Source organism: Papio anubis, chromosome 2, assembly GCF_008728515.1.
Source record: "Papio anubis isolate 15944 chromosome 2, Panubis1.0, whole genome shotgun sequence".
NCBI lineage: Eukaryota > Metazoa > Chordata > Mammalia > Primates > Cercopithecidae > Papio > Papio anubis.
Window position 1 is genome coordinate 80,490,132 of NC_044977.1, and position 27,487 is coordinate 80,517,618.

General features: G+C 41.3%; 1 protein-coding gene across 19 annotated transcripts in view; it reads left to right on the forward strand.

Moving 5' to 3' along the window:
* FHIT (fragile histidine triad diadenosine triphosphatase) overlaps window positions 1–26,937 on the forward strand; it is a 1,487,995-nt gene extending 1,461,058 nt beyond the window's left edge. For 17 of the 19 annotated variants that reach the window (XM_021933567.2, XM_017954322.3, XM_021933552.2 and 14 more), the window contains 2 exons: window positions 23,966–24,072; window positions 26,681–26,937. In XM_021933567.2, coding sequence (XP_021789259.1) covers window positions 23,966–24,072; window positions 26,681–26,706 — 133 coding nt within the window. In that variant the 3' untranslated portion in view covers window positions 26,707–26,937. Of the gene's footprint in view, window positions 1–23,965; window positions 24,073–26,680 lie in introns of those variants that run through there. The other 2 variants (XM_017954304.3, XM_017954310.3) reach the window with 2 other exon arrangements.
* The last annotated feature ends 550 nt before the right edge of the window (window positions 26,938–27,487 follow it).

A 27,487-nucleotide genomic window follows, 5' to 3' on the forward strand; every position in this document is an offset into this window, starting at 1 on the left:
GAGCACTTGTAGCTGTCACCTCCACTGAAGAGAACAGCAGCAGTCTGTCTCAGTACACGGAAATACATGCAAGCCACAGCCCATTTCAGAGAAAATTCAAGGTGTAGAACCCCGGAGCAGAAAAGCTATGGGACTCTGGCCTGAGTGCTGTTAGAAACCAGCCAGGAGGAAGGCCCATTCCCAAAGGGTAGGGCTTCTAGCCCATGCTGCCAGGATGGGCTTCTCAGCAGGAATACAGTTTTCAGGCTCATTTATATCCTGTGGACACATGTAAGGAGCTGGGCAGGCAATTCAAATTCATTTTCGAGGTCACAGCACCAAACTTTGGCTGCGTTAGCTCACAGAAACATTAATGGGATAATGTGCTCCATCATAGAGAATGAGAATCAAAAAGACTTTAATGGGACTTCATTATCTCCATCTGTCCATCCATCACTTCTTCTCCATTGCTCACCACTTGAGAAATGAGAACACCCCCTAACTAATTAGATTTATCCTAATCTCCTTTCTGTACCATCCATCCTCTCAGAGGCCATCTGTGAGTTTAGAGTTCAGACCTTCAAGAATTATGCTAATCAGTCTTTTTCTAATTTAAAACGTTCATCTGATGACCACAATTTGAAACTTCTGGCTGTGACAAAGGGGAAACCATTCTAAGGTTTCCTGCTAATTTTAAACACCCTCATCCTCACATAGGGGCCAGTTTCTAAGAAAAGAGCTAAGGACCTTTGAGCCAGGTGACAAGTTTTTTAAAAAGTGTGAGGAGAATTTTAATTGGTTTATAATATGAGTGGGAGATGATTTGCTTGCATTTATAAAATCAAAAAGGAGGGTGCCTAAGCTGTTAAACTTGGGAATGGATGGTGTGTTTGAGTGGTGCAACCACTGATGTATAAAATGCACAGGAGAACCAATTCACTGAGGTAGGCACCTAGAGGAAAATTACTTACGAGTAGATTTTCAGACGTTCTGCATCTGCCGGAGCCTGTGGCCTGGTCACTAGAGGCGGGTAAGGAATGTTAAGCAGATTTCTGTGCAGAGAGGTCACTCCAGCATTGCGGTGGTTTGAACCTGGTAGGAGAAAGGGCACTTCTGACACAGCACATTGCCATTCATTGCAGACCCTAAACACCCCCAGGGCCTGATCGGGATGAATAGAAATCGTCAGCTCTGGAATTAGGGGGTCCAAACAGAAGGCTCTGTGGAATGACTGATGCTAAATTAATTGCTTGTTGAATAAATAAGCACATGAGTCGAAACTGGGAGTTATAGCCCAGAGCATTGCTTCTCAAACCTTAATGTGCCTATGAATTTCTTGGTGATCTTGTTAAAATAGAGTTTTTCAGTCGGTCTGAGATGGAGCCTAAGCTCCGGCGTTTCTAACAAGCTCCCAAGTGATGCAGATGTCACTGGTCTATATACTACACTTGGTGTAGCAGGAGAAGTTAAGAGTTGGAGTTTGGCAAGCAGACAGAACCACATTCAAGTCAAGTCCTGGCCACTTTCTGGCCATGGAGCCTTAGAAAAATTACTTCCCTCCTCTACACTTTATTCATGCAACAAATATGTATTGAATCTCAACTGTGGGCTGTTTAACTGGCTTAAACAGCTAGAACAAGACAGAAAATGTTGCTACTCTCCTAGGGTCTTTAGTTTGATGGGGAGACAGGAAAAAAAGATAAAACAAAAATGTATCATTACAATTTGTGGTAACTGCTAGCAGTAATAGTAATGGTGGCTAACATTTATAACATTTACTATGTGTAAGGCACTATTTAAGGAAGTTCACATATATCAACTCCTTTAATCTTCGTAACTCTATAAGGTATGCACGCTCATCCTGTTTTCAGATACAAACATTGAGGCACAGACAGGTGAGGTACCTTGCTGAACCTCACACACCAAAAAGTGGTAGAGACGTGATTCTAAGCCAATCAGTCCAATTCTGGAATGAATGCTCTTGACTGGGGTCTTCATACTTTCTCTAAAAAGGGCCAGATGGTAAATATTTTAAGCTCTTCAAGCTATTCAGTTTCTGTCGCAAATCCTCAACTCTGCTGCTGTAGCCCCAAAGCAGCCAAAGACAGTCAGTAAATGAGTGAGTGTGACTGTGTTCCAATAAAAGCCCCTTTACCAAATCAGGCACCTGGCCAGATTTGACCCATTAGCTGTCGTCTGCCAATGCCTGTTCTTGATCATTATCCTAGACCAGCGCATCTCACACTGTAGGGCAGCCCTGTCCAACGTAAATATAATGGGAACCACACGTGACTTTCAGTTTTATAGTAGCCATATTAAAAAAAAGATAAAATTAATTGTAATATTTTATTTAATCCAAAATATCATGAATATTATTTCAGTAGGTAATTAAAATGAAATAATTATTAATGAGCTATTTTACAGTCTTTTTCACACTGTCTCCTAAATCTGGTATGTATTTTACACCCGCAGTACCTCTCATTTCAGACAAGCCATGTTACAAGGGCCTGGTAGCCACATGGGGCTGATGGCTAAGGTCCTGGGCAAGGCAGCTTTAAAGTATTGAGGAATCATTGGGGATGGGGCCTTACGTTCTGTTTTCCTAACAAGCCACCAGGTGACGTTGGCCTGTAGTCCACACTCGAGACAGCAAGATGAAGACTGCCTCCCTGGGAAGGAGGTGCAGGAAGATGGTACAGGAGGTGCCAGGCAGTATAGGGTGCTCCAGGAAGGCTTCATGAAAAGAGGGAGTTACACTGAAATTGAGACCCAGAGGGTAAGAAGGAGCTAACTCAGGGAACGGTGGGTGGAAAATGCTCTAAGCAGGATTTTTAAAATGTTTTCGATTAAGTGAGTCAAAGCATGCAGACAGTTAACATTGAGCTCATGAGGACTTCTAGATTTTTGTGACAATACAAAGGCAGACAAGACACACAGCTTTTTGGACCCTCTAGGATCTCCCTCTCCCCATGCTGTATTAGGTACCCTTTTTCTGTGACTCCCACAGTTGCCCATATTTTCCTCATCACAGCACTTTACAGACTTTCTGCAGGTGCCTGCTTATTTTCCGGGTCACCCACCAGGGCTGTGAGCTCTGGGCAGGCAGGGCTTAAAGCTTGATCATGGCTCTGTCCCCAGCCTGCTTGTCAACTACTATGCTTTGACTGCATGAGAATGAAGACAGGGGCCTTTAGAATAAGATTTCCACCCGAGATACATCTGAATTGTGGACCCCTTGAAAACCACAAGGTGGAAACTCTCCAAAAAATTCAGAGGAGGGAGATGAGCATTGTTTGAATTAGGAAAAAGAGGACGTGTGGTATCATATGAGCTTTGTGGTCATAGGCAGGTAAGCCACAAGCTGGAAAGCCTACAGATGTGTTCATTGTGGCAGTTGAAGTAAGTACATGCGAATGAGCTTTGAGAGGGGGTCCTGGCCCTACACTTCCTACATGAGGCTGCTGCTTTTCTCCCTGGATATTTGCTGGCCACCACAGGGCTGAATTTGGAGTTGTCGATGCACAAGCTAGTTGCAGTTATATGTAACACTGAGCTCTTCTGGGTGGCCTAAATCTAAAGCCCTGCAAACCCCACACCTCCAAACTCCACTAACGTTCATAGAAGGCCCACAGGGTTCTTTTGCCCTCTCGTTAGGATAATTTTAGACATTGTTATGGCATTGCCTGTCCTGAAGAGGCACTATGCACAGTGGTTACGAGAGCTGGCCTTGGCACCAACCTGCGGCTATTTGCATCCCAGCCCTATGCCTACCTGGGCCAGTTTCCAGACCTTTCTGTGCTCAGCATCCTCATGTCTGAAATGGGGATACTAACACTGCTGCCCGGATAAGATGGTCATGAAGATTAATGAATAAATGTAAAGTGTTTAAAACAGTGTTTGCACACAGTCAGTGTTCACTGTTACTATTCTAAGTGGCTTCCACCTGCATTGTTGCATATCTTCCTCCCAGCAATCCTTCAGAAAAGGTGAGGCAAACTGGGGTGATTTCTGCTTAATAGTATGGGTGATAAAAGTGAGATTCAAGGAGATGAAATAACATGACCCGGAGGGAGTGACAGAGCTCAAGTTCAGGTCTTCTAACTCCAAGTTCACTTAACATTCACTTTATACCTGCTTTATGTGGGGCCTGGAACGTAGATCAGTGAATGTAGATCAATGAAGCACAGCAGAGCTCTCCAGCAGTGGTGGAGGTGGGTGTGCTAACATGGAGATGCAAGCCAGTGATTGCGGAGGGGGACTGTCCTGGTCAAGGTCATGTGAGTGCATGTTATGTGTTTTAGTAGCGTCATAAAGTTGCTGGGCTCCTTGGAGGCAGATGTATCCTTTGTGGGTTTTAAAGCTGTGACTCATGGATCCCTGAGGGTGTACAAACCCTCTGGAAATTTCAAGTAAAGTGTATGCATGTATGTGTGTGCGCACATTTTTCTAGGGAAAAGAGTCACACACAGCTTCGATCAGATTCTCAAAAGAGCTGACGTGCCTAAAAATGATAAGCACTCCAGTTTTAGAGCAACTTAGAGGTAATTTGTGAATTTTATCATGAGAAGTCTGGGTCTTGAGTGTGAGCTTGTGCATGTTCCCGACAGACATAGAGATACTACTAGTCTGAAGAAGGAAAGTAATTCTCCTTAGGACAAGCCTTTGTGCTGTTCTTCCATGTCGGCATTTCCAGTGATTTGCTGGGCCAAGGAGCAGCTGACCTTGAGCTAATTATTTGACTGCTTAGAACTTGATTTCCCCATCTGCAAAGTGGGAGGCGATAGCTTCTACTTCACAACACTCTATAGGGGTTAGTTTCACCCTCAAACATACCCCAAATGTAATAGGCCCTCAATGAACCTGAGCTCCCTTCTTTATCTGGTCTCTAGCTTTGTGTTGGATCTATTCCAGGACATATTCTTGGAAAATTGTCTTTTTTTTTTTTTTTTTTTTTTTTAATCATATTCCCATGCTTTTCCTCCTGGATCAAGGTTGTATCTTTTCCCCAGAATGATTCTCATTTCCTGTCTTTGGCCTTTATAGAGCAGGTTCATTCTCTCTTGCTCTCCTTCCATCTATTATGGCATCTTGGGAAAGCCCACCTGTTCTTCCTTCTACAATTCTATTCACTGAGTTGTGCTCTGTTATTTGTTGTCTTTTGTAATTGATAAGTGGTATTTTTGGTCCATTCTCTTATGTGAGAAGAGAATAAAATAATGCCACTACCCTCACCCTAAGAAAATTTAAATTCTATGTTGCTGCCCTCTAAAACTAGAATGCAGGTATTTCAAGCAGTTATTTATGTTTTAAATAAAAGAGGCTATGTGCAAATATGGAAACAGGCACCATCTAAGCTTGACTTTTGCCTTAGAAGCATTACAGTGTTCATAGTGCTTCATCCACTTCTGGGATTTGTTGTATTGATTCTTTCAGCCTTCTGGGCAGAAGCAGAGTGGCACAAGCATGGGTGATGTCAAGGGTTGAACATGGGAGTCAGAAAGGCCTATTGTGGACTCCTTCCCTGCCACTTGACAGCTGTGCGGACTTGGACACATCACATAGCTTTTCTGAGCCTTGGTATCTGTGAAATGGGGAGTAGTGGTAAACAGACTATATGTATTAGAGGGCTAGGGCTGCCGTGATCAAGTACCACAACACAGGTGGGTGGCTTAAACAATGGAAATTTGTTGTTTTATAGTTCTGGCCACTACAAGCCCGAGGTGAAGGTGTCAGCTGAGTTGTTCCTTCCAAAGGCTCTAAGGGAGGATCTGTTCAGTGTCTCCATCTCACTGCTGGGAGTTTGCTGACAATCTTTGGCATTCCATGGCTTAGAGATCCGTCACCCCAATCTTTGCCTTCATCTTCACTTAATCTCTTTGTGTGCATGGCTGCTGCTGGGTCCAAATTTTTCCTTTGCATAAGGACAGCAGTCATATTAGATTAAGGCTGACCCTAATGCCCTTATTTTAACCTGATTACCTCTGCAAAGACCCTATTTCCAAACCAAGTTACATTCTGAGACACCGTGGTTTAGGGCTTCAACATATATTTCAGGAGGATGCAATTCAACCCATAGTAATAACTACCACATAGGGTTGTTAGGATGACTAGATGAGATAGTCCACAAAAAAAGGGCTTTTTGGAGTGCCTGGCACATGGTAAGCCCTAGGTGAATTGAGCCTTATTAGTGTGGGAATTTATCATGCCCTCGTTCAACCAGAAGCTGACCTTTCTCCCTTACAAGTCTGGGCATTTTTCTGTGTTTTGTTTAGTTTTGTTTTGCTTTTCCTTGTCTCTCGTTTTTCATCAACCCAAATTGAAATGGGAAAGGCAATGCATAGAGCAGTTGAAACATGGACAATTTTGTCATTTGACCGTCAGAATTCCTTATACTCTCATTTCTCCTCAGTTTGAATTTGTATTAGTAGAAACAGATTTGTGTGTGTAAAAATACACAGAAATATACTATAACAGTTCAATCCATGTTAATCATTTGAGACGCTGTCCTAAACAGCAGAATGATTTTATCTGAGGGGAAATTTTGAAACCAAAAGAATTATCGGATGGCCATTTTTTTTTTCAAAAAAAAAAAAAAATCAAAATTAGTCCAGTATCTGAGAAAATGTGTTATTGGAATCAAATAAGCTGGCGGCAAAGTCTACCGTTCCGTGTGTACTGCTATGGTATCCGAAACATAATTATCAAGCTTAAGTTAATTAGACTAATGCTCAGAAAATCTGGCCTGGCAGCTTGCGGTAAGTAATTATATATACTGATTAAAAATGTAATACGTGGTGAGCAGAGGCAAAGGCAACTCCATTCAACACAGCCTGTGCACATACACAATTAAGAAGCCATGTAGAAGAGTGCACACAATGAGAAGGAACTTTGTAGAAACTAGCAGGCATCCAGCCAAGCCTTCTACAGGGTAGGATGCAGGTTCCCATCTTACCCAATGGAGGTTGAGCAGGTGTCACTGTGGGGCCAGCACAGAGAGGGCAGATGACCATGGGTTCTTACTGGTTGGCAGACCACCCAAAACACACTCCAAGCCACAGCCTGGTGTTCCAGCCTGTCATCTCTGTTTCCTCTCAAGCTTCTCCCTCAAAAGATGATTAGCTGTGAGACAGCCAGAGATCAGCTTCCTTGGTGATTTTCTATCCTCCGAAATAATGAAATTGACATTAATTATGGGCCGCAGATCAGGGTAGGATGCCAACCTCTGTGTGCAGGCACAAACATACCTTTCATTTGCCCTTCTGCTGGAGGAGCGGTTTTCTTTCCAGCTTTCCTTAAAAGAGGGAAGGATACTGTTATGTGGGATCCAGGGACAAAGACTGGAGGTACTCAAGGTTAGGCTGTCTACCCTGATTCTTTGTAAGTTTATTATGCCGTAAGAGTTTGATTCAGTAAATATAGTTACATTTTCAGATTGGTGAAGGCTACAGAGAAATCTTATTTTGTTCTGGATCTCGTTTACAATGTGTATCTGTTCCTGCCTCACTAGTATATCACATGGTTTAGATAACATAATTAAACTCTTATTTGAGGACTGAGGATGGGTATAACTGTGTCATCTTTCTGAATATCTACTGTGATTGGTTTATTTGGGCGAGAAGTATTTAGTGAACCTCTTCTATGTGCCTAGCTTTGGTTTTATAAGGTCGTTAAGGTATGAGATTGAACCATATGACATTGATGTCTGAGAAGTCAAAGAAAAGATTGGCTATTGTGAAAAGGCATGATTTTGCCCCCAGGAAACCTATAATTTGGAGTGGTAGATAAATTAGAAGGCATGTAATATGTGTCCTGAAATGGGACCACCTTGGAGGGCCACCTAAGTCCAGTGTTGGGAGATCAGGGGAAGAAATGTCATCCATGCAGGGAGAACAGTATGTGCAAAGGACTGGTAGTGAAATACAAGGCAGTTGTTTAAAGAATAACTCCTACTCACATGAGATGGAAACAGACAGGACAAAGGGTTGAGAGATGAAAGTGAAATGGTAAGGGCCTGCTACTGTGCCAGGAAAACCATGTCCAGGACCAATAACTCAGAACCAGAGCATTTGATGTCAAGGATTAGGAGATGGGGTTGAGACTGCACTGGAACATTACTTAGAATTTCTGCTTTTTAAATAAGAGAACCCACAATATAAGCTTTGTCAGTTGTGATGTTCCAATTCAGAGACTAGATGCAGGCCACCCTTGTTACATTTAATTGAGGGACTTTTTAGTAGAGCAACACTGAGGCTTTTAGTCCAACATGGCAGAAGACTCAAGCAATCCACTTAATCTCCCTGGGCCTTTGTTCCCTTCTCTATAAAATGGGGATAATAATATTGTGCCTCTACCTACCCTAGAGTTCATCAAATAACATTCTGTATGTAAATGAGCTTTCAGTTAGAGCCTCAATTTAGTCTATATTGCTTAGCAAATGTTATGTATTGTTATATGAGGAGAGGGAATAGACAGAAAGGGAGAGTGGGACCCTGGAGTCCCAACTGCCTACTAGCTATGAGATCACATCTCTAAGCCTTAACTTCCTCATCTAAAAATGGAAATGACAGCACCATGGATGGGGTAGGTACTCTTATGAAGAGTAAATGAAATCATGTTTGTACCTGGCACTTACCACAGTGCCAGACAGAGAGCAAGCACTCAATAGAGCTCCATTAAAAATAACAATTAATAACAACAACATAATTATGCCATCCTTAATGTTGGGCTCCAGTCCTTTAATGTTTCCACTTTCCTGGAGCAAAAAGTTCCCTAGCATTCGACCGAGGGCATCTCTCCTTCAGCCAGGAGCACCACTCCATTTTTCTTTTCTTTTTTTCTTTCTTTTTTTTTTTTTTTTTTGAGACAGAATCTCACTCTGTTGCCCAGGCTAGAATGCAATGATGCAATCTCGACTCACTACAGTTTTCACCTCCTGGGTTCAAGCAATTCTCCTGCCTCAGCCTCCTGAATAACTGGGATTACAGGTGTCCACCACCCCACCCAGCTAATTTTTGCATTTTCAGTACAGATGGGGTTTCACCATGTTGGCCAGGCTGGTCTCGAATTCCTGACTCAGGTGATCCGCCCGCCTCAGCCTCCCAAAGTGCTGGGATTACAGGCGTGAGCCACCAGGCCCGGTCCAGCTCTCCATTTTTTCATAGAGTAGTATTTGTTCCTTGTGGTTTATCTGCATTTTGACTGAAGGATTAAGTCTAGAATTTGACCCCTCTTGTTGTAAGTAGATGAGTTTTTCTCTCCACCCGAGGCCCAAATAACCATTTGCAATGTGAAAGAACAGTTAATCAGGGGGTTGTTTTGCATCTGGGATGCCAGAAAATCACTTTTCCTGATTTAAAAGAAATTTAATTTTGGCATCTGGTAGACACAGTCTGATAACCAATTAGGAACACTCACAGATTTTGAAGCAATAAATTGACTACTAGGCTTCACTCTAATGTCAATGAACTGGGGTCAGTTATTGCCAAAATCAAAAAGAGAGAAAGCAGCAAAATTGCTTGGAAATTAGTTACTTCTTTCAACGTCTTGTCTGTGTTTCCTACCCAAATAGCAATCAGTATGCTGTTTCATTCCCCAACGATAGGCAGAAGAAATGGAGACAGAGCTGCAAAGCCTTCCAAACAGCCTTCTTGGTGTGGGAATCAACATAAACAAAAGGACTAAAGAGATTATGAAATGTGGAAAGCATGTGAAATTTATATTACTACTGCAGACATGTTTATTAAAATCTAGGCAAGCATTTTGCTGTGAAAATAAAACTTAAGAGTGCATTTATAGAGAGGAGAACATTTGGATGACTATCTCACAGACATAAAACTCTTAAGACAGAGAAGTTTTAATTAAGAACAGCAACCTGTGTGAAGTGCTATACCCAAAATAGATCCTAGTCGGGATTCAGTGAAGGGATACATCAATTTCAAACATCTGGAATCCAATTAATAACTCCAGTGCTTTTATATAGCAAATGCTACTATGTTGCAATTTTTGTGGACATTTTGGAATGGGAGCTGGATTTCTATCTTGAGGAAAATGGCAGTCATCCCATGTTATAATCTTACATACCTCCCAAGGATGGTCTTTTTGTTTTCCATCATAGCCTCCTTTTCTTTAGTTGTGTAAGTAGTTATGTTTAATGATAATTAATGAGTATCTGCAAACCCACTGCCCAGAACACAAGCTATGTTTTTGCTGCTATCCCACATCTAACAATATGATAGTCCCACACAAAAAGCCATCCATTGTCTCCTCACATAGAGCCATCCAGCATCCTCAATCCCATGCTCACCATTACTTTGTGACTTTTCATATAGTTTTAGGCATCTCTATGGATTCCTAAAATGCGTATGATTTTTGTCTTTAAGGAATTTTTAAAATATATTGTTAAGATTTGTCCCTATGAGCTGTGTGTCACTATCAAACATTTATTTTGCTTGAGCCATGGTATTTAATTATGTGAACATATCACAGTTTATTCATCTCCTCTCTGATGGGATGTTGGTTATTACTAGGTTCTGTCTATTTTAATCGGAGTTTCTTTGAACATTCTCATGCATGTCTTCTTGTACACATATGAGAATTTCTCTTGGTAATATACCTGGGAGTAATATTGTTGGATTGTAGGGTATCGCAGATGTCAGCTTTAAGAGGTAATGCTAAACTGTTTTCTAAAGAGGTTATTCCAATATATCTTCTCAATAGCAATGCCAGAGCAATCCTGGGAGTCCATATCCTCTTTAGCCCACAGAATGGTTTCTGAGTACAGCTTGTCAATGAAGGATCAGACTGTCTGAGTCCAAGTTCTAACTCTTGATCAAGTTAATGTAAAAATATAACTTTCAAACATTGGTGATTTTGATCTCCACCTAAATCTAGCAGTACTGCAGTAAGATCCTCTTTCCTGGAGCATTGAAACCTTGAAAGCAATATGGCCGAAGGGATACAAATGTCACATGGATGTTTGGGCTAGAACGTTTTAAAGATCTGTGTCAATCCCTGATTCTAGGAACAGGCCATTTTCAAATATTTGTGTCTGGAACTTTACATAGATACCTGAAATTATAATTAGTTATTTTAAAGCATTTTTATCTTTGTCCTTTAAAAACCAACCAATGAAACTCCTTTAAACCCTTGAGTGGCACTGAGGTGAGATTAACTAAAAGATTAGGACGCTTAAGTGATTTTTATAGGTTTTTCATTCATGAAGTTATAACTCTCAATAATATTTTCAGCTTTATGTATCTCTCAGGCATGGCTCTTTCTCCAGTACATCTTGAGCATCTCAGCCATAAGTAATTGGAGGGTTAGGTGCATAGTAGGCAGCTGAGAAAGGTGAGGGTATTGCTTTCCTAACCTGAGGCTTCAGAATAGTCCCAAGCTTGGCATTGCATTTCAATTTTTCACTGTGCCAAAGCTCTCTCTCTCTCTCTCTCTCTCTGTGTGTGTGTGTGTGTGTGTGTGTGTGTATGTGTTTTTGCAGTTGCCTTACATCTCTGTTGCCTGTGCTGACTTCTGGAGTATAGTCAATTATAGGGCATATAAAATGAACAGTTGAACTCATAACAAGGAAATCTCAGTTTCTTTCAAGTATTCTGGTTAGGAAAAAAAGGCACTTGAAATCTTCTGTGACGATCTGCTGTCACGCATGGTAAGCATAGCGTTTCAGCTGTATTCAAGGCTTTATGTCTTCATTAAAGAGGGTTTTTAAGTGAAATAGAGAGAGGCATTTGGGAAAGGTTGGCTCCTAATTTGTTTGTGCAACTCACATGGGCCAGGTTCTTTGAAGGGCATTGGAACAGCTTCATCAGAAATTAATGGATTTGTAGGCTGCACAGGGTATGTAACTTCCAATGGGTGAGTAGCAGCTTCAGAGGGTGCAGTTTTGTAACCAGAGGCAGAATGATCCTATTGTAGAAAGAAGGAATCATGACCAATCCAGTGGACTGGTGAGTACCGTTGGAATAGATTTTTATGTTAGTCATTTTTCATCTGCCAGCATATGAGATCCAGTGCCAGGCACCTGGCTAGATGGTGCTGGGGTAGCTCTTTTAGCTCTGCCAAACATATGGTGTGCATTCAGAAAGAAGTCTGCGAGGTCAGCCTGCATCCTTGCTGCTCCATGGTAGTCACCACATGTGTAAATAACTTGCTGCTCACCTGCTTTTCTGGGGAAAGTTCATTATAGGCAGGGCTGATGTTAGGGTGTGTGAGAGACCCAGTAAGCAAACATTGAGCCCCAAAGTGTCATTGCCCATGTTCAGAGGCAGTGCTGGGTCCAGCTGTTCTGGGATGGCCTTTCTACCTTCAGCTCGCTGAGTTTGGATTTATTACAGCTTTGCCTGTTTAATAGTCTTCTGTGCCCAGCACAAAGTAGGTGTTTGAAAAGAGTGATGTAACTGAATGAATCATTCAATCTTTCTCTTCTTCTAGCCCTTGTGCCTCCAGTGCTAAAGGGAAGAGAGATTTTCCTACTTCTCTACCTCATCTTTTACCTTCTATCTGAGAACTTCCTCACTCGGCTTCAGGCACTTGCCTTTAGCCAGTGCACAGACCATACAGATGCCTCCTTCTTCCCTTCAGGTATTTGCACTTGCCTGTCCTCAGCTGACTGTCCCTTCCTCAGAGCAGTCTTTTCTGACCACATTGTCTCACGTAGCTCCCTCTTTTATTCCCTCCCATGGTAGTGATAGATGATTACATGCTAATTGCCTGCCTTCTCTCCTAGAATGTAAGCCTCCCAAAGGCACTACCTTGTCCAGCTTGCTTACTATTGCACTATGAAATACCCTGTGGCCACATAGGGTATACATGTTCATATTTGTTGAATAATTGAATGAATTCTGCAGAGAAACAAGCTTTAAATGCTTGAGGATCTGGATTGTTCAAAGCTCCCAGCTAGATCGGCTTCTTCAGATAGGTTTTATCTTGACAACCCAGTCACTGGTGCCTGCAATGTTGTGTTGAGAAGGATTCTGTGGCTGGGCATTATTGGTTGTGTGCTGTGTGCTTGCCTCCCTCTCTCAGTTGTGTGTTTGCGTAGCATCTTGTAGTGCAGATTTTTCTTTCTCCTCGGAGAGTTTCCTTGCCTGCACTGTGCTTCCAAAGACTCTGCAAGGTACCTTTGAAAAAAGAAGCCATATGTAGCAGAAGCAAATAGGAAACTAAATGTTCAGGAGATTCCAACAAAAGCAGAAATTGGCCCTATGCCTCTTCCCATTCCTCGTTCTGAGTACTGTGGGTTGATATCACTCTAGGATTAAAGGAGAACACTCTTGCTTAAACACCAATATCTGAAACACCAGGGGGGAAAAAGGCTTACAGTACATGACTGGCCAAGGAAATTGCTTTTTGAATAAATGCTTCCATCTCTGAAGTTTGCTTCATCACAAACCTCCCTTTCAGAAGGAGTTTCATTTCATTTCTCGGTGAGCATGTTTTTAGAAACAGGAGGCCTGCGGAAATCAAACTGGCAGAGATCTCTAGTCCCTTTTGCCTCACCAGTTTTCTACCCACTGAAAAACCAGAAGGGTTCAGATATGATGGCGCCTGGGGTGAGGTGTGGGTGATCAGCGATTATATCCTGAGAACTGCCCTGAGATGCAATTTTCCCCTCAGAAGACGTTTTCCAGCAGGGCCCTCCGGACTTACAGGTCAAACCCTATTTGCAGTGTTAGTTTTGCTTTCTGCTGTTTTGCCACCCATGTTTTGAACTATGTTAACTAAAAGAATGTTCCCAGGAATTTATAGAGTGGATCAGGAGAGCACTAGACATACAGCAAATTTGTTTGGATGAGACATACAGTTTGCTGCATATCTGGATCCACTAGTGGATCGAGTGTTTGTATGTCTCATCCAAACAAATACCACTCTGAATTATCCATGCTACATTGGTTGAGTGATTTAAGTTCCTTGTTTTATCTGGAAAATGGGGATGATGAGCTAGCATAGCCAGTATATTGGGAGGAAAAGTGTAATTTAGTAACGTATTTGACCAATGCTTATTGAAAACCTACTACAGTAGTCCCCTCTTATCTCCAGTTTCACTTTTCGCAGCTTACCATAGTCTGAAACTACTAAATGAAAAATTCTAGAAATAATTCATAAGTTTTCATTACACAACATTCTGAGCCATGTGACAAAATTGCAGGCTGTCCCACTCTGTCCTGCCCAGGATGTGGATCCTCCCTTTTTCCAGCGTAGCCATGTTGTCTACACTACCTGCCTGTTTGTTAGTAACTGAGTAGCCATCTCTGTTACCAAGTTGATTATCATGGAACCACAGAGCTTATGCCCAAGTAACCCTTCATTTTCCTTAATAACAGCCCCAAAGCACAGGAGTAGTGATGCTGGCAATTCAGATATGCCAAAAAGAGGATATAAGGTGTTTAAGAGAAAAGATGAAAGTTCCTGACTTAATAAGGAAATAAAACAAATTATATGATGAAATTGCTGGTTGGGTGTGGTGGCTCACACCTACAATCCCAGAACTTTGGGAGACTAAGGCAGGCAGATCATGAGGTCAGGAGTTTGAGACCAGCCTGGCCAACATGGTGAAACCCCATCTCTACAAACACTAGCCAGGTGTGGTGGCTCACTCCCATAGTCCCAGCTACTGAGAAGGGTGAAGCAGGAGAATCCCTTGTACCCAGGAGACAGAAGTTGCAGTGAGCCAAGATTGTGCCACTGCACTCCAGCCTGGGTGACAGAGCAAGACTCCATCTCAAAAAAAAAAAAAAAAAAGAAATTGCTAAAATCCTTGGAAAGCAGGGATCTTCTGTTTGTGCAATTGTGAACAGTGCATTGTTACAATTGTTCTATTTTATTCTTAGTTGTTAACCTCTTAAGAGATTAACCTGTTCCTGTACCTGGATTTATACATTCAACTTTATCATAGGTATGTGTATGTGTAGGAGAAAACAGAGAGCATACATAGCGTTCAGTACTATCCATAGTTTCAGGCATCCACTGGGAGAAGAAGGGGGATTCCTATACTGGTATCAGATACAGCAAGCTGAGAGGATATGAAGATGGATGTTACTCTGATTGGGCAATGTGGGAATTAGACAGGAAGATTTTGTTTTTACCAAGTTTGATATTGTTTAGGGCTTACTATTATTTGAAAAGCAAAGAACTACTGGGCGAGTGCAAATGATTTCTCTACTGAACCCTGGGAGTCAGGCTCTTGCCACAGTGGGATTTTCGTCTGACATATCAGACCCAACTGTTGAGCAAGATCATTCTGATCCCTTACAAAGTTGAGAAGAACATCATAGCAATGGGGTGTCCTAAGAATATCAACCCATTAGTAGCTCCTCACAGCCCAGTTCCAGGCTCCTATTCTTCAGCTGTCCTGATGTTGTGTTGTAAGAAAGTTCTAGGCCGGCACAGGCAGACACGGAAAACTGCAGCACTTTAGGAGGCGGAAGTGGCTGGATCACTTGAGCCTGGGAGGTTGAGGCTGCAGTTAGCTGGCCACTGCACTCCTGACAGAGCGAGACCTTGTCTCAAAAAAAAAAAAAAAAAAAATTACCTCTAAATGCTGGCCAGTCAGGAAGCAGTATTGCAGACCCAGGAGGCACTGTCTGGGGTTGTTTTACTCAAATACACAGTTGAAGATAGAATTACTGATGGTCTCCCTGACAAGAAGTGACTCCTTTGATGTTTTAATTGAAATCAACTCTGCTCAGGACCCGGAGCTGCAGTTGCTCTTTGCTGAGATGCTCCTGACAAGCTATCAATGGAAAACTGCGAACTTTCATGTCTAATCAATTCCAGTGATTTTTTTTTTTTTTAATGGCGTGGGTGTACTCCAACAAACCTGAAATGCCCACCTTGGTTCGTGGAGGTTTTATAGGGTACATAGCATGCTCCAAAGACCATTCATAGTACAGTTGGTGGAGTAATATCTGGTCCAAATTATGATGCTAGCAAAGTCTCATTTGCTGCTTTGGCAATCGGCTTGACAATGTGATACTTCAATGTATAATTGGATAAGCAATTGGGTTCTGTTATAGTACGGTGGTTTGGCATAATTATTTTCCAGCACTGTGATTTTCTAGTTAATACATACTTTTGGGGGTTACAAATTCTTAAACATCAACACTCTATACTCCTTGAAAATGGGATGCCACTAATTAATATAAGAGCTTATTTCAGCGTTTTGGCCCCACAGGCAGCACTAAAAATACTTGCTCTTACTCAAGCAAGTTATGCTTAAGTCAAAGCTTTGGCAACTAATCAAATGATTAATGCTCCATTGATTACTTGAATTTCTATTCAAGAAAGGAGGGGGAACTGGGCTTTTGAACTTTCACAGTGAATAGAAGGACCCGAAGGTAATTTGTTTGCACATAGACATCTCACAATCTAGTGCTTAGTCCAAGGCTCCAGCTCACAGGATCCCTCACATAGAGAAGGGAGGCAATGAACATAGTTTTATACTAAGTAATATTCAAAGAACTTCACTGTCCTAAGGTAGCACAAGTGACAGGCAGAGGTTTATGGTCCAAGACCATTTTCTGCCTCAAGTGAAAGCAACTGATGATTCACTGGGCTACCAAGAAAGTCCAACATGGGTGCCAGTCTGCTCAGTAACCAGCACATAGACAAAGGAAGCTCCGTGTCTGGCAGGAAACATGTACTGAAAGGATAGGGGCAGGGAGGTGCTAGAAGCATGAAAGCATCCAGAATTGTGAAACATGACTCAATCAGAATGGTCCAGGAAGGCTTCTCAGGAACTTTGGGAAGTGAATGATGGAAGATAGGCAGAATGGATATTGGGCAAAAATGGAGTTTTTGCACCCTGGTTCAGAGCAATCTTGGCAGGGAAGCCAGGATCTCTGTGTGCTTTACAGACAAGCACCAGGGAGAAAGCTGCCAGATAACCAGGTCCACCTATAGTGAGAGGCCAAGTCCTCTCGCTTAGTGGCCATGACACTAACTAGCCTATGGGGCAAATGAGCCCCCTCTCCTCGTCCATGCTGTCCCCACTCCCAATCTTTCTCTTCTGATTGCTGCCATCACTTTCTCCCTTTAATTCATTATCCTTCCAGGACATTCTTTATGAGCAATTATTCTAGTCCTTTTATTTCCTTGCCTCTGATCCTTTCATATCTTCTCATCACACCAAAAATAAAATCCAAACTTCTCAGCTGTGCCCACAGGGTACAAACGATCTGCCATCCCCCAAGTCCTCTGTCCCACTCTTCCAGCCTGTGACCCAACCACCACACTTCCTTGAAGATCTGCACTTGCTGTTCTTTCTGCTTGAAATATTCCTTCCTGCCCCTTTACTTAAATACTCATTATTCACATCTCTTAAATGCTACCTCTTCAGTGAAGCCTTCCTTTAGAAGCCTGCCCTATCCAAAATTCTACCATCCCCTATACCATCTTTTGACGGAGCTCTTATAACATAAAATTATTTTGACTCCTATGCATCCATAAAAAATGAAGCTTTCTAGAACTCAGCCCAGTAGAAACTGCCACCCACAAATGTTAAAGGCCAATGCATCACCCTCACATCTTGAATCACCCTTTCCCACCTCAGTTGTACTTCCTTCCCCAAGGGCCATTTCTCAAGCTGTTAATGCCATATTTTCACACCGTTTCATTTCATATATTTCTAAAATTGATTCTTATTTTTAACTTAAGTTTACTTTAAAAGGAGACTTGACATGATTTGTCATAAATGAGAGATACCCCTAAAAATAAATATGATCTAAACAAAACAATCTTATTATATTCTAGCCAGTCTGGATGGCTCTTCTCTTTCTCTTGGAGGTGCTGTTGGTACCTTATCAAGGACATACTAGTACCACTGAGACTTTATTCTTGAACAGTAAGATGGACTGAAGGACTACTGAAAAGGGAATTAGTTTTTCTCAGTAAGATTCAAAGCTGTTTGCAGCTTTGCATTTGTAGGACCGGAGACCATCTTTTAGACGTGCGTGCATATTCCATCTTTAAACAATGGAATGTTAAGGCTCCTCAGAGTGGCAAATTTCAGCTCTCTTGCTAACTCTGATACATGTTAGTAGCTGCCTAGAAGCCAGGTCAGGATTCATCAGGGAACAGTGCTGTAATTAGTTGGTGAAGCTGACCATGGGTACAAGTTGCCTTGCTGGGGAACTGGTACACATATCACGTGTTTAATGAAGCTGTTGCCATTGCCAAGAATTACCCTTTCTTCAAAATCTCATTACCATCTTTTAAGCCCAGTCCAAGTCCTTGATTTTTAAAAGTCAATCTCAGACCCCAATTCCAGCAAGAATTATTTTCTCTTCCCCTGCCCCAGATATTCCAAGAACACTTTGATGGAACTTCTAGTTCAGTAGTTCGGCCAGTATTAAATTATCTATGCACAAATCTGTCTGCCCTATTGAGGAACCTGAGGAGGTAAAGATCTTGGGCTTATTTACCTTTGTTATCTTTCATAAGACCTAGAACAGAGCCTGGAATATATCATGTGTTCATCAAATCTTGGTTGAATAGAAAGTAATAACAGAGAATCAGATCTTAAAAAAAAAAAAAAAGTTATTTTCCTTTTGAGACTTTATATAAACCCCTGTGTAAACAGAACCATCAACCCATAAGAAATAGTTTATTTAAGCTCTCTACTTCTGTATGTTGTTTTATTAAAGTGATAATGAAATATGTTATTTTATAAAAACATCCAAATTTATATTCAGCGGTTTGCTTCTGTAAGAAGAGCATTAAATTAGTTTTCCCCCTTTTGAAGACAATTTGGCATTTTACTCCAGGTTAGTTCTAAATTCTGAAAAACATTTAAATTATTGTGAACCATTCCTCCTACTGCATTCCATTACTGAGCTCTAAAAATGTCAATAGCAAAGGCAGTTTGAGCGATACAGCAGGGAATTAATCATTACCCCATATACCTTGTGATAACACACTCAGTGCACAGGAGGGAGCACAATGTCAAAATCGACACATATCAGTTCTTCAATCAGAAATCCTGTTAACACTACCTTCCCCAAAAACCATTTCTAGCAGATAAAGTGGGATGACTGAAGAGAGATTTTTTTAAAAAAAATCTCTTTTCAAAGCTGTGCAGAAATAGAATTTGCTTGGAGAGGCCATCACAGACTTCAATCTGTTGAATGTGAATGAAGACTTTGGTTCAAGTTTTTGCAAACTTTGTCACTTTGGCGTGCACTTTCCTCTAAAGAGCAAAGCTTCTGTGAAAACCGTTTTGACTACTGTTGTTGCATCAGAAGGAAACCAGTATGTAATACATCAGTGTGGGTGTTGAGCATTTTCAGAGCAAGCAGAGTCACATTTAACTTACGTGACTTACCTGCAGAAAGGAGAGATGGAGAACTATAGTGCACTGAATCCTAGACACAGTCAGTTGGAAGTGCGGTTATTTTATGTACTACTAAGAAAGAAAAACACTGCCAATTAAATTATGACATACTGTTGGTTATAGGACATGTTTTGATTTCAAAGATGTTAAAATATGAAAAAAATGTACACTTTAGAACTGGTGAACTAAGGAATTAAAATAGTGCGGGTTGATTTACACTGCATTCCATGCAATAATAATAAGCCCTGGAGTGCACAAATGATGGCCTTGAATTTCATCTTCCTGCTTATGGTCTCCTCTGTTTTTTCCAGGATTCACAGCCAGGCAACTTTGGGAACAACCTAGTTACCAAATGCAAGCCAAGTTCTTCCTGCGATGCTTTTTTAAGGTGTCTGCTAGGTTAAGTTGCCAAATAAAATACAAGAAGCCCAGTTAAATTTGTATTTCAGGTAAACAACAAATAATTGTTTAGTACAAGGATATCTCAACACTGTATGAGACATCCTTATCCTAAAACAAGTCACTGAGTGCCCTGTATTTTTATTTGCTAAATCTGGAAATCTGGCAATCATACTCCTGGGGTATTGACTGCCTTTGACCTCCACCCTATTCTTTTACCATAGGTCCTTAGCTTTTACTGTGAGAAGCCTCAGTTAATACCTTATTCCATACAACAACTCTGAGGATTCGAGATTAATGAGGGTCATTTTAGAGCTGAAGCAGCTACATTTCCTCCCCAGATTTGGGTGTCTCATTATAATAAGTTGGTTGGGATCTGAATTCTCATCATAACTTTTAATCCTTCTACAAAGTAGTTAGGTCCAAAAGATACAGATCATTGGGGAACCATGGAGATGCAAAATACTTTTATTCCTAGAAACAACCTCTGTGGAGTTTTTAGTGCTTGCTGTCATTAGGTCAGTGTTACTTAGCCTAAAAATAATACTAATGACTGACAGCAGTAGTAGCAGCAGCAGCAGGGAATATTAAATATGACTTAACTATGTGTCAGGCATGGCACTGTTCACTCTTTCTTTTTCCTACTCCTATTTTACAAAGGGGAAAACTGAGGCACAAAGAGGTTAAAGGAACTTGTTCTTCTCGTTGTTCAAGCTCAGACCTAACTCTCGCCTTCTTGGAGAGCCATTTTTGGATGATCCATGGATAATCTCTTTCCCTCCATCACTCTTTATCATAACGTTTCTTTGTGAAACCAGGGTGATACTTGAAAGCCTTTGCAATGGGGCTAGCTCTATCCGGCACCCTTCCCATTTTGTAATCCCATCTCACTAAGAATCAGCCTTTTGGTGTCTACCCTCCCTACCTGGGTGCCCCAGGAGAACAATAAAGGAGTCTGTCTGGTTCAGCATTGCAGTGCTAGGTCTGTCCCTCTGGAAGGCTTATCGGAAGTGAAACTCCTCCATTAAAGTTCACCCACGGCAAATAGTGCCTTTTGGATAAACTACTATTTAAGATCATTAGGGCTTTCTCTCTGTTAGCCAGGCAAGAATTTGTAGCCACCAGGTTCTTGGGTTGCTTTAGGGAAACGGAACTTTACTCCAAACTGTAGCATTTTTAATCTTCAAGTCACCTGGGTGGATCTTCTAGGACACAAGTCTTGCCTACCACGGCCTTTCCCAGGCTCCCTATTTCTGCGGAGATTAAAAATATTTAAAGGCTCCTGAAGTGCATCCGCATCTTAGTTCTGCATCTTAGTGTTGCTAAGACAAGCCTTGTAGGCCAGACATCCCATGGACAGAGCATAAATAGAAGAAAAGCAGTTCTAGGGCAAGGTTTGCAAAGGACAGCAGTGGCACTGTTGATAGGATCAGAAGCAATGTGCTTAAAGGCGAACATATTCTTTCTATATGTGTGTGGGCTCTAGCTCTATCTATACACTTCTCCCAAAAGCAGTGATTCTCAACAATAAGTGCACCTTAGAATTGACTGGGAAGTTTTGTTTTAAATCCCCAAAGCCAAGCTGCCCCAGACCAATTAAATCAGAATCCCTGGGGTGGGTTACATTTTTTTAAAGCTTCCTAGATGATTACAATGGGCAACCAGGGTTGAGCGCCGCTGTTCTAAACAGAACCACATGCTTCCATCTGGGGCTTTTAGGAGGGAAATCTCATGACTTTTAAAAGCTATGTACAACAGTTTTTGCAAAGATGATTAGTTTTCGTTTTATTTATTTCCTGTTTCCCAAAAACAACTTCCAAGGGTTGGCACAATGTTGCCATCTGTAAAGCATATGACAATAACAGACGGTCGCCTAATAACCAGGAAGGCATTAACATTCACAGGCTCTAAATTATTTGGATTCATCTGGTATGATCTGTGTTGATGAGGCCACTTAATGCTTGATTTCCGTGTCTTCCAATGGCAGTAGCAGAAGTGGGAAGGCCGTGTTTCCTGGGCTTTGCATGTCTCTTTGTCATCCTATTGAATTGTTATAAGATGGATTTATAACAGACCTCAAGGTAGTATCAAAATGAAAATTAGTTCTTGAGTAGAAGAATAGCAATCCTGTTTGACTTGCCTGTAGCAACTGCGGCATGTTTGCCTCTGCAAGAAAGGAAATGACTTCTTAATGTGGTTTTCTTCCACTAAGGAGAATTAAATCTACATGGCAAAATGTAAAACCAGCGTGCTGGCAGCCAAATTCTGAAGGGAAGATCCATGACCCTCATAAACGTATTTGTGGCCCGGTTATATGCTAATGAGCCTCATTTAGGCTCAAACTTACCAGGAATGGAAATATAGCTCAGCTGGAGTGCAAGGCTATGGTTCCCTCACTGTTTTGCCTTCTGTATCAACGTTGAGCTGCAATAAATGGGGAAATTTCTCCATCTGCTGCAAGCTGCCAGGGTAAAGGCCTCTAGGTTAAATTTAGAGTTTGGAGCCTGAGATAGCAAAAGTCATTATATTAGTTGATAGACTTTTTGCTGAGTTGGCAAAATTATTTTTAAAGGATCAACTTTTAAAAAGTTGACATTTTAATATCTGTTAAGTTGACCTTTTACAAAAGAGAGTGGAACAGTATCCGTGGAATGGTCATTAGGGACACTGTAGATCCTTCAGGATAAATAAAAAGGCAAAAGTTGTTGGGGATAATACTGGCACCTACCACTACCTAGCTGGGTGATCTTTGGACCAGGGTATGAACTTCCTTAGAACTCAGTTTCCTCCACAGTAACATGGGGTTAAGTAGCATCAGTTTTATGAGTTATTGTAAGGATTAAACGAAATAATGTATATCAAAGAAATAATGTGCACCTTTCACATCATAAATGCTAGCTATCATTGGTGCTATTAAATTGTCTCAATCCCAAATGACTTTTAACACATAACACAAAATACTACACTTTGCATTCCCACGAAGAATGAACGGATAACCTGCAGCATTTTACCATGTATACAGCCACACACAGGAACAAGAAATTTAGTTAATTAAATTGAATCATAATAGGAGGTTAAGGGAGAAAATTGAGCTTTTCTAAGGAAGAGCGTTGTGAGAACATCTTCTGTGATAGAATTGCAGTTGTATTTACTCTATATGTAAATCTGAGACATACACACAACTTTTTAAAATAAATATACCTGTAATCTGAGGAGGAATTTAAAATGATTCAAGTGTTACTTTTGAGACCAATTGTTAATTTTTTGTAAGTTGTTTTCTCATGTAATCTCTTTTACTGTTTCCCTACTTGAAGCCTCTTTTAATGGAAATACTTATTACTTACTCAGTTCTCATGGCCCTTGTGTTATTATCATAAATTTTGTTCACTGAACAAAACTGCGCAGAGCTCATGTAAGAGAGTCTGAACCAAAGAGAGTAAGAGGTAAACCACAGCCCACCTTGAAGGAGGGATTATGGGTTGGTGGCAAACTCAATGCCTTCAAAATCCAGGAAGTAAAATAAATGAATGGTGCCTATGAAACATAAGAAAATTAGAAGAGTGTGGGGGAGATTATGGGAATGGCAAATGCACCCCATTCCCCCACTTCATCCCAATCTGTGACCACCTGTATTAGTCCATTCTTACAGTGCTATAAGGAACTACCTGAGGCTGGGTAATTTATAAGGAACAGCAGTTTAATTGGCTGATGGTTTCTCAGGCTGTACAGAAAGCATGGCTGGGGAGACCTCAGGAAACTTTCAATCATGGTGGAAGGGAAAGCAGGCACGTCTTCCATGGCTGGAGCAGGAGGAAGAGAGAGTGAAGGGAGGTGCTATACACTTTTAAACAATAAGATCCCCCAATAACTCACTGTCATGAGAACAGCACCAACGGGAAATTCTGCCTTGATGGTCCAATCACTTGCCACTAGGCCTTGCCTCCTACACTGGGGAGTCTAATTTGACATGAGATGTGGGCAAGGACACAGACCTATATCATATCATCACCCCTCTCAGCCTCAGTAGATGATTACAAGAAGGCAAATGATCCGATTGTTTTAAATGTGGATTCTTGTGTAAAGCCCCTCCATTTGCAAGTTTTGGCAACTGAAACAATTAAAAGATGATACACCTACTGGCCTCTAATTTGCAAATTGTGTTCAGTCTCCCCCAGTCCCCCAAAATTTCTTCAAGGAGATCCCAAGGGCCCATGAAAGAGCCTCTTCCATTTTTTTTCTCCAAAGCTCCAGAAACATGACAAGGAAGAGGAGGACTCCCCAGTCTCTTGGAGATCAGAGGAGGAAATGGCAGAAGAAGCTGCAGCTCTGCGGGTCTACTTTCAGTGACACAGGTAAAGACTGCATGTTGTCATCACCCAGACCCTCCCATGGACCTCAGGAAAGAGGTTGCACTCTCAGAATGGAGATGCACAAAAACACCACCAGCATCCTTGGGTGGTGGCTGCAAGCTGCAGGGGAGAAAACCCTGGCCTTTGAGTACTGTATTCCCAGCCTCCTAGTCTCTTCCACCTGCCTCTTCACGCCCTTCTTCCAAGCCAGTGCCCCCACCCCACCACCAACTTTCTCCAGTCTTTCCTGTGGTGGTGCTCCTCCAGAATCCAGTGTTCACAAAGCAGACCTTCTGTCATGCACAACTTTTTGTTTAAAAGGTCAACCCCACCTTAAGGTGTGACATGGCCCTCAGGCTCAAGTCTGTCTGCGAGACCCTGTAAACCAGCTTTCTCTGCCTCTCTACCACGCCCCCAGGCAAACTCCTCTGTTTTCACTGAGAGGACTCTTCTCTTCAGTTGCTATTTGGTAAATTGCCCTTCACATTTCTCTTTTTGTACAGCTGCTAGGAAGCTTAGGCCACAGGGAAAAGTCAAGGCTTGATAGAATTAATCTTTGCCTTAATGATGGCTAACTCTTGAGAGATAATAGGTTTAAGACTGGTAGAAAGATAGCTATAGCCAATTTCCTTGTCAAAATGCTTCTACTCCAAATTTTTATACAGTGTCTAAGGAACTCATGCCTAGATCTATCTGGCAATCTATATTATCCCTCCTAGTCTCAGTTCCCATAGTAGACTGCTGGAATGACTGAGGGTGATGTGTTTGGTCTGTAAACAAAAAGCATTAAAAATGGCCAGGAACAGTGGCTCATGCCTATAATCCCAACTACTTGGGAGGCTGAGGCAGGAGAACCGCTTGAACCTGGGAAGCAGAAGTTGCAGTGAGCTGAGATTGCGTCACTGCACTCCAGCCTGGGTGACAGAGGGAGACTCCATCTAAAAAAAAAAAAAAGAGAGAGAGAGAGATAAATGTATCTATCTCTCTGAAATTTGTTTATAAACATAGGGTTACCATGCAATACTGGCATATATCTAGACTAAAAAAATTACTTGTTTATCTCAAATTCAAATTTAACTTGTATCTTGTATTTTTTCTGGCAAACTTGTTAATAAACTCCCATGGACCCCAGTTACAGATCCTCTCCTATAAATAGTTTCTTTTTCCTTTTTAGAATTAGATAACTCCAAATTAGAAATAGGCAGTTCTTCATCTGGCCTGTGAATAAATATGTTCATGTTATAAGTTGCAGAAGTAGATCAGATATAAATAAAAAACAAAATTAGTGAGCAAATGCTGGTAGCAATTGATTGGAAAAAATTGTATCAACCACTTAGTGATCATGATTTTAAGCTAGAAAACACATTCATCGTATTCTGATTTCACTTTGAAATGTAAGTCTTTACTGGATAGCTTTAAATATATGTGCACTTGGCCTTTCTCTCCCAGGCCCTCTTTTTAGCGTATTCTAAATACTTAAAGACCCAGACTACCTTTTCCCCTACTGTTGTTCAAACATGGTGTTGTACTCAGATCCTTGCATTCTAGAAAGCTTATTTCATTCTCCCATGTCATAAGTTTGTCAGCTCTGCACTCAATATGGCAAGTGCTATAGCAGAGGCTGTCTTTCATATTTTATTTTTAACCTTTTCCACTGTTCACCATCTCTCTCTCATTTTTTAAGGATCAAGCTAGTTTACCTAAGAACATAGGCCCATGGGCATAACTACAAACCTCTTTCTATTCCTCTTATGAAGGCCAGTATGTCATTTTAGAGTGCCCTGTTCAAATTTAAATGGGGTGACAATACCTCAGACTTGACTGCCTAGGTTGAATTTTTTCTCCTGGGTTTCCTACTGTAGTGGGTATTTTCAGGTAGAGGCTAGAAAGCTTTAGGCTTTTTCCCAAGGCTTGCTGAATTGTAGGATTTTGTCTTAGAATGCATTTTCTAGACACTTTAAGAAGATTCAAACTTATTACCCAAGTTTCCTGTAGGCTTTGCTTTGTCAGTTTTTGTTTCTGTCTTGCCTTGAGGCCTGCCATTTCCTGTCTTCCAGGTAAATTGACTTCCCTTGTACATCTTACCAGAACGATATTTACCTTAACTTGTTACACAAACTATTGCCACTGTATCTTTGGATTTTTAAGTTAACTAACATTTGTATTTCTCTTTAAAGGTTTTTTGTGTACAGACAAACAAATCACCCTCAGTCTTCCCAGCAGTCAGATGTGGTAACTAAGACTAGGATGGATACTATAGGTTGCGAGGTGGCAAACCACTTAGGGTCCTAAGATTTTGCCAAGAGTATCATCATTACCTGGAGTATAGTGGGACTAAATACACTTCCCTTTAAGGACAAAGGAAACATTCTATTGAAACCATCCTCACAGGGTTAACAAGAATTACATGCTGGGTTCCGAACAGAAATATGGTTGTAATTAAGCATTAATCAGGCTGCACTTTGGCCCACTTCGGCCCACTTCTTCGTAACCAAAGTCACAGAGCACCAGATACCAACAATTTGCCTCCTCATTGTTCCTACAGAGAAGATTTCTGATGTTAGAATCATAAGGCTTTTGTTTGTTAAAAATTGCTTAACATGTTTTTCAGATCCTGAATTCCAGCAAAAGAGCTAATGCCAACCAGTTTGAAGATCCCCCTCCCCATGAGGAACTGAATCAGCATGAAAACGCAGTTTCTTCATCTCACCATCCTGTGACTTCATCCTGTATTCTTCAATGATCCCCTACCTCGGTCCAACCCCCTTAAAATACCTAAGACCTAAATGGCTCAGACAGGCAGATTTGAGGTTTTCCCCTGTCTCCTTATTCAGCAGCCTTATGATTAAACTTCCTTCTCTGCTGCAACCCTGTGTCTCGGCGTATTGTCTTGCCATGCATTAGGCAACAAACCTATTATAGTAATTTTTTTAAAGGAAATTCAATCATTGGATTGGTCCACCTGCTTATTTCTCCCCTTTTCAAAAAAAAAAAAAGATGTGTCTACATATTGAATTTTTATACATTAAGTGGTTCATGAAACTCCTGAAATTCCTGAAATGTGTTAATAAATAGGGCAATTATGAAATATATGGACATAGCTATATTTTAAAACTTGTTAATCTGAAGTTCAGATAGACTTGACCTTCCCCAGCTTTCGTGATTATTCCCTCAGCAGCAAGTTAGTCTTAGGCAGAGCAAGTTTAAAGACATTCATGGTGCTCACTCTGCAAAACCACACGGTTCTCAACATGCACAGAGGCAGACATGATAGGGCTCAGCCCTGGAATTGATAACAGTAGCCAACACTTGCTAAGAATTTATAAGATATAGACTCTGTTATTATCCTGTCTTACAAGTGATGAGAAAGCTAAGTCTTAGGGATGTTAAGTATTAGTTCAAGGCCAATCAATGGTAA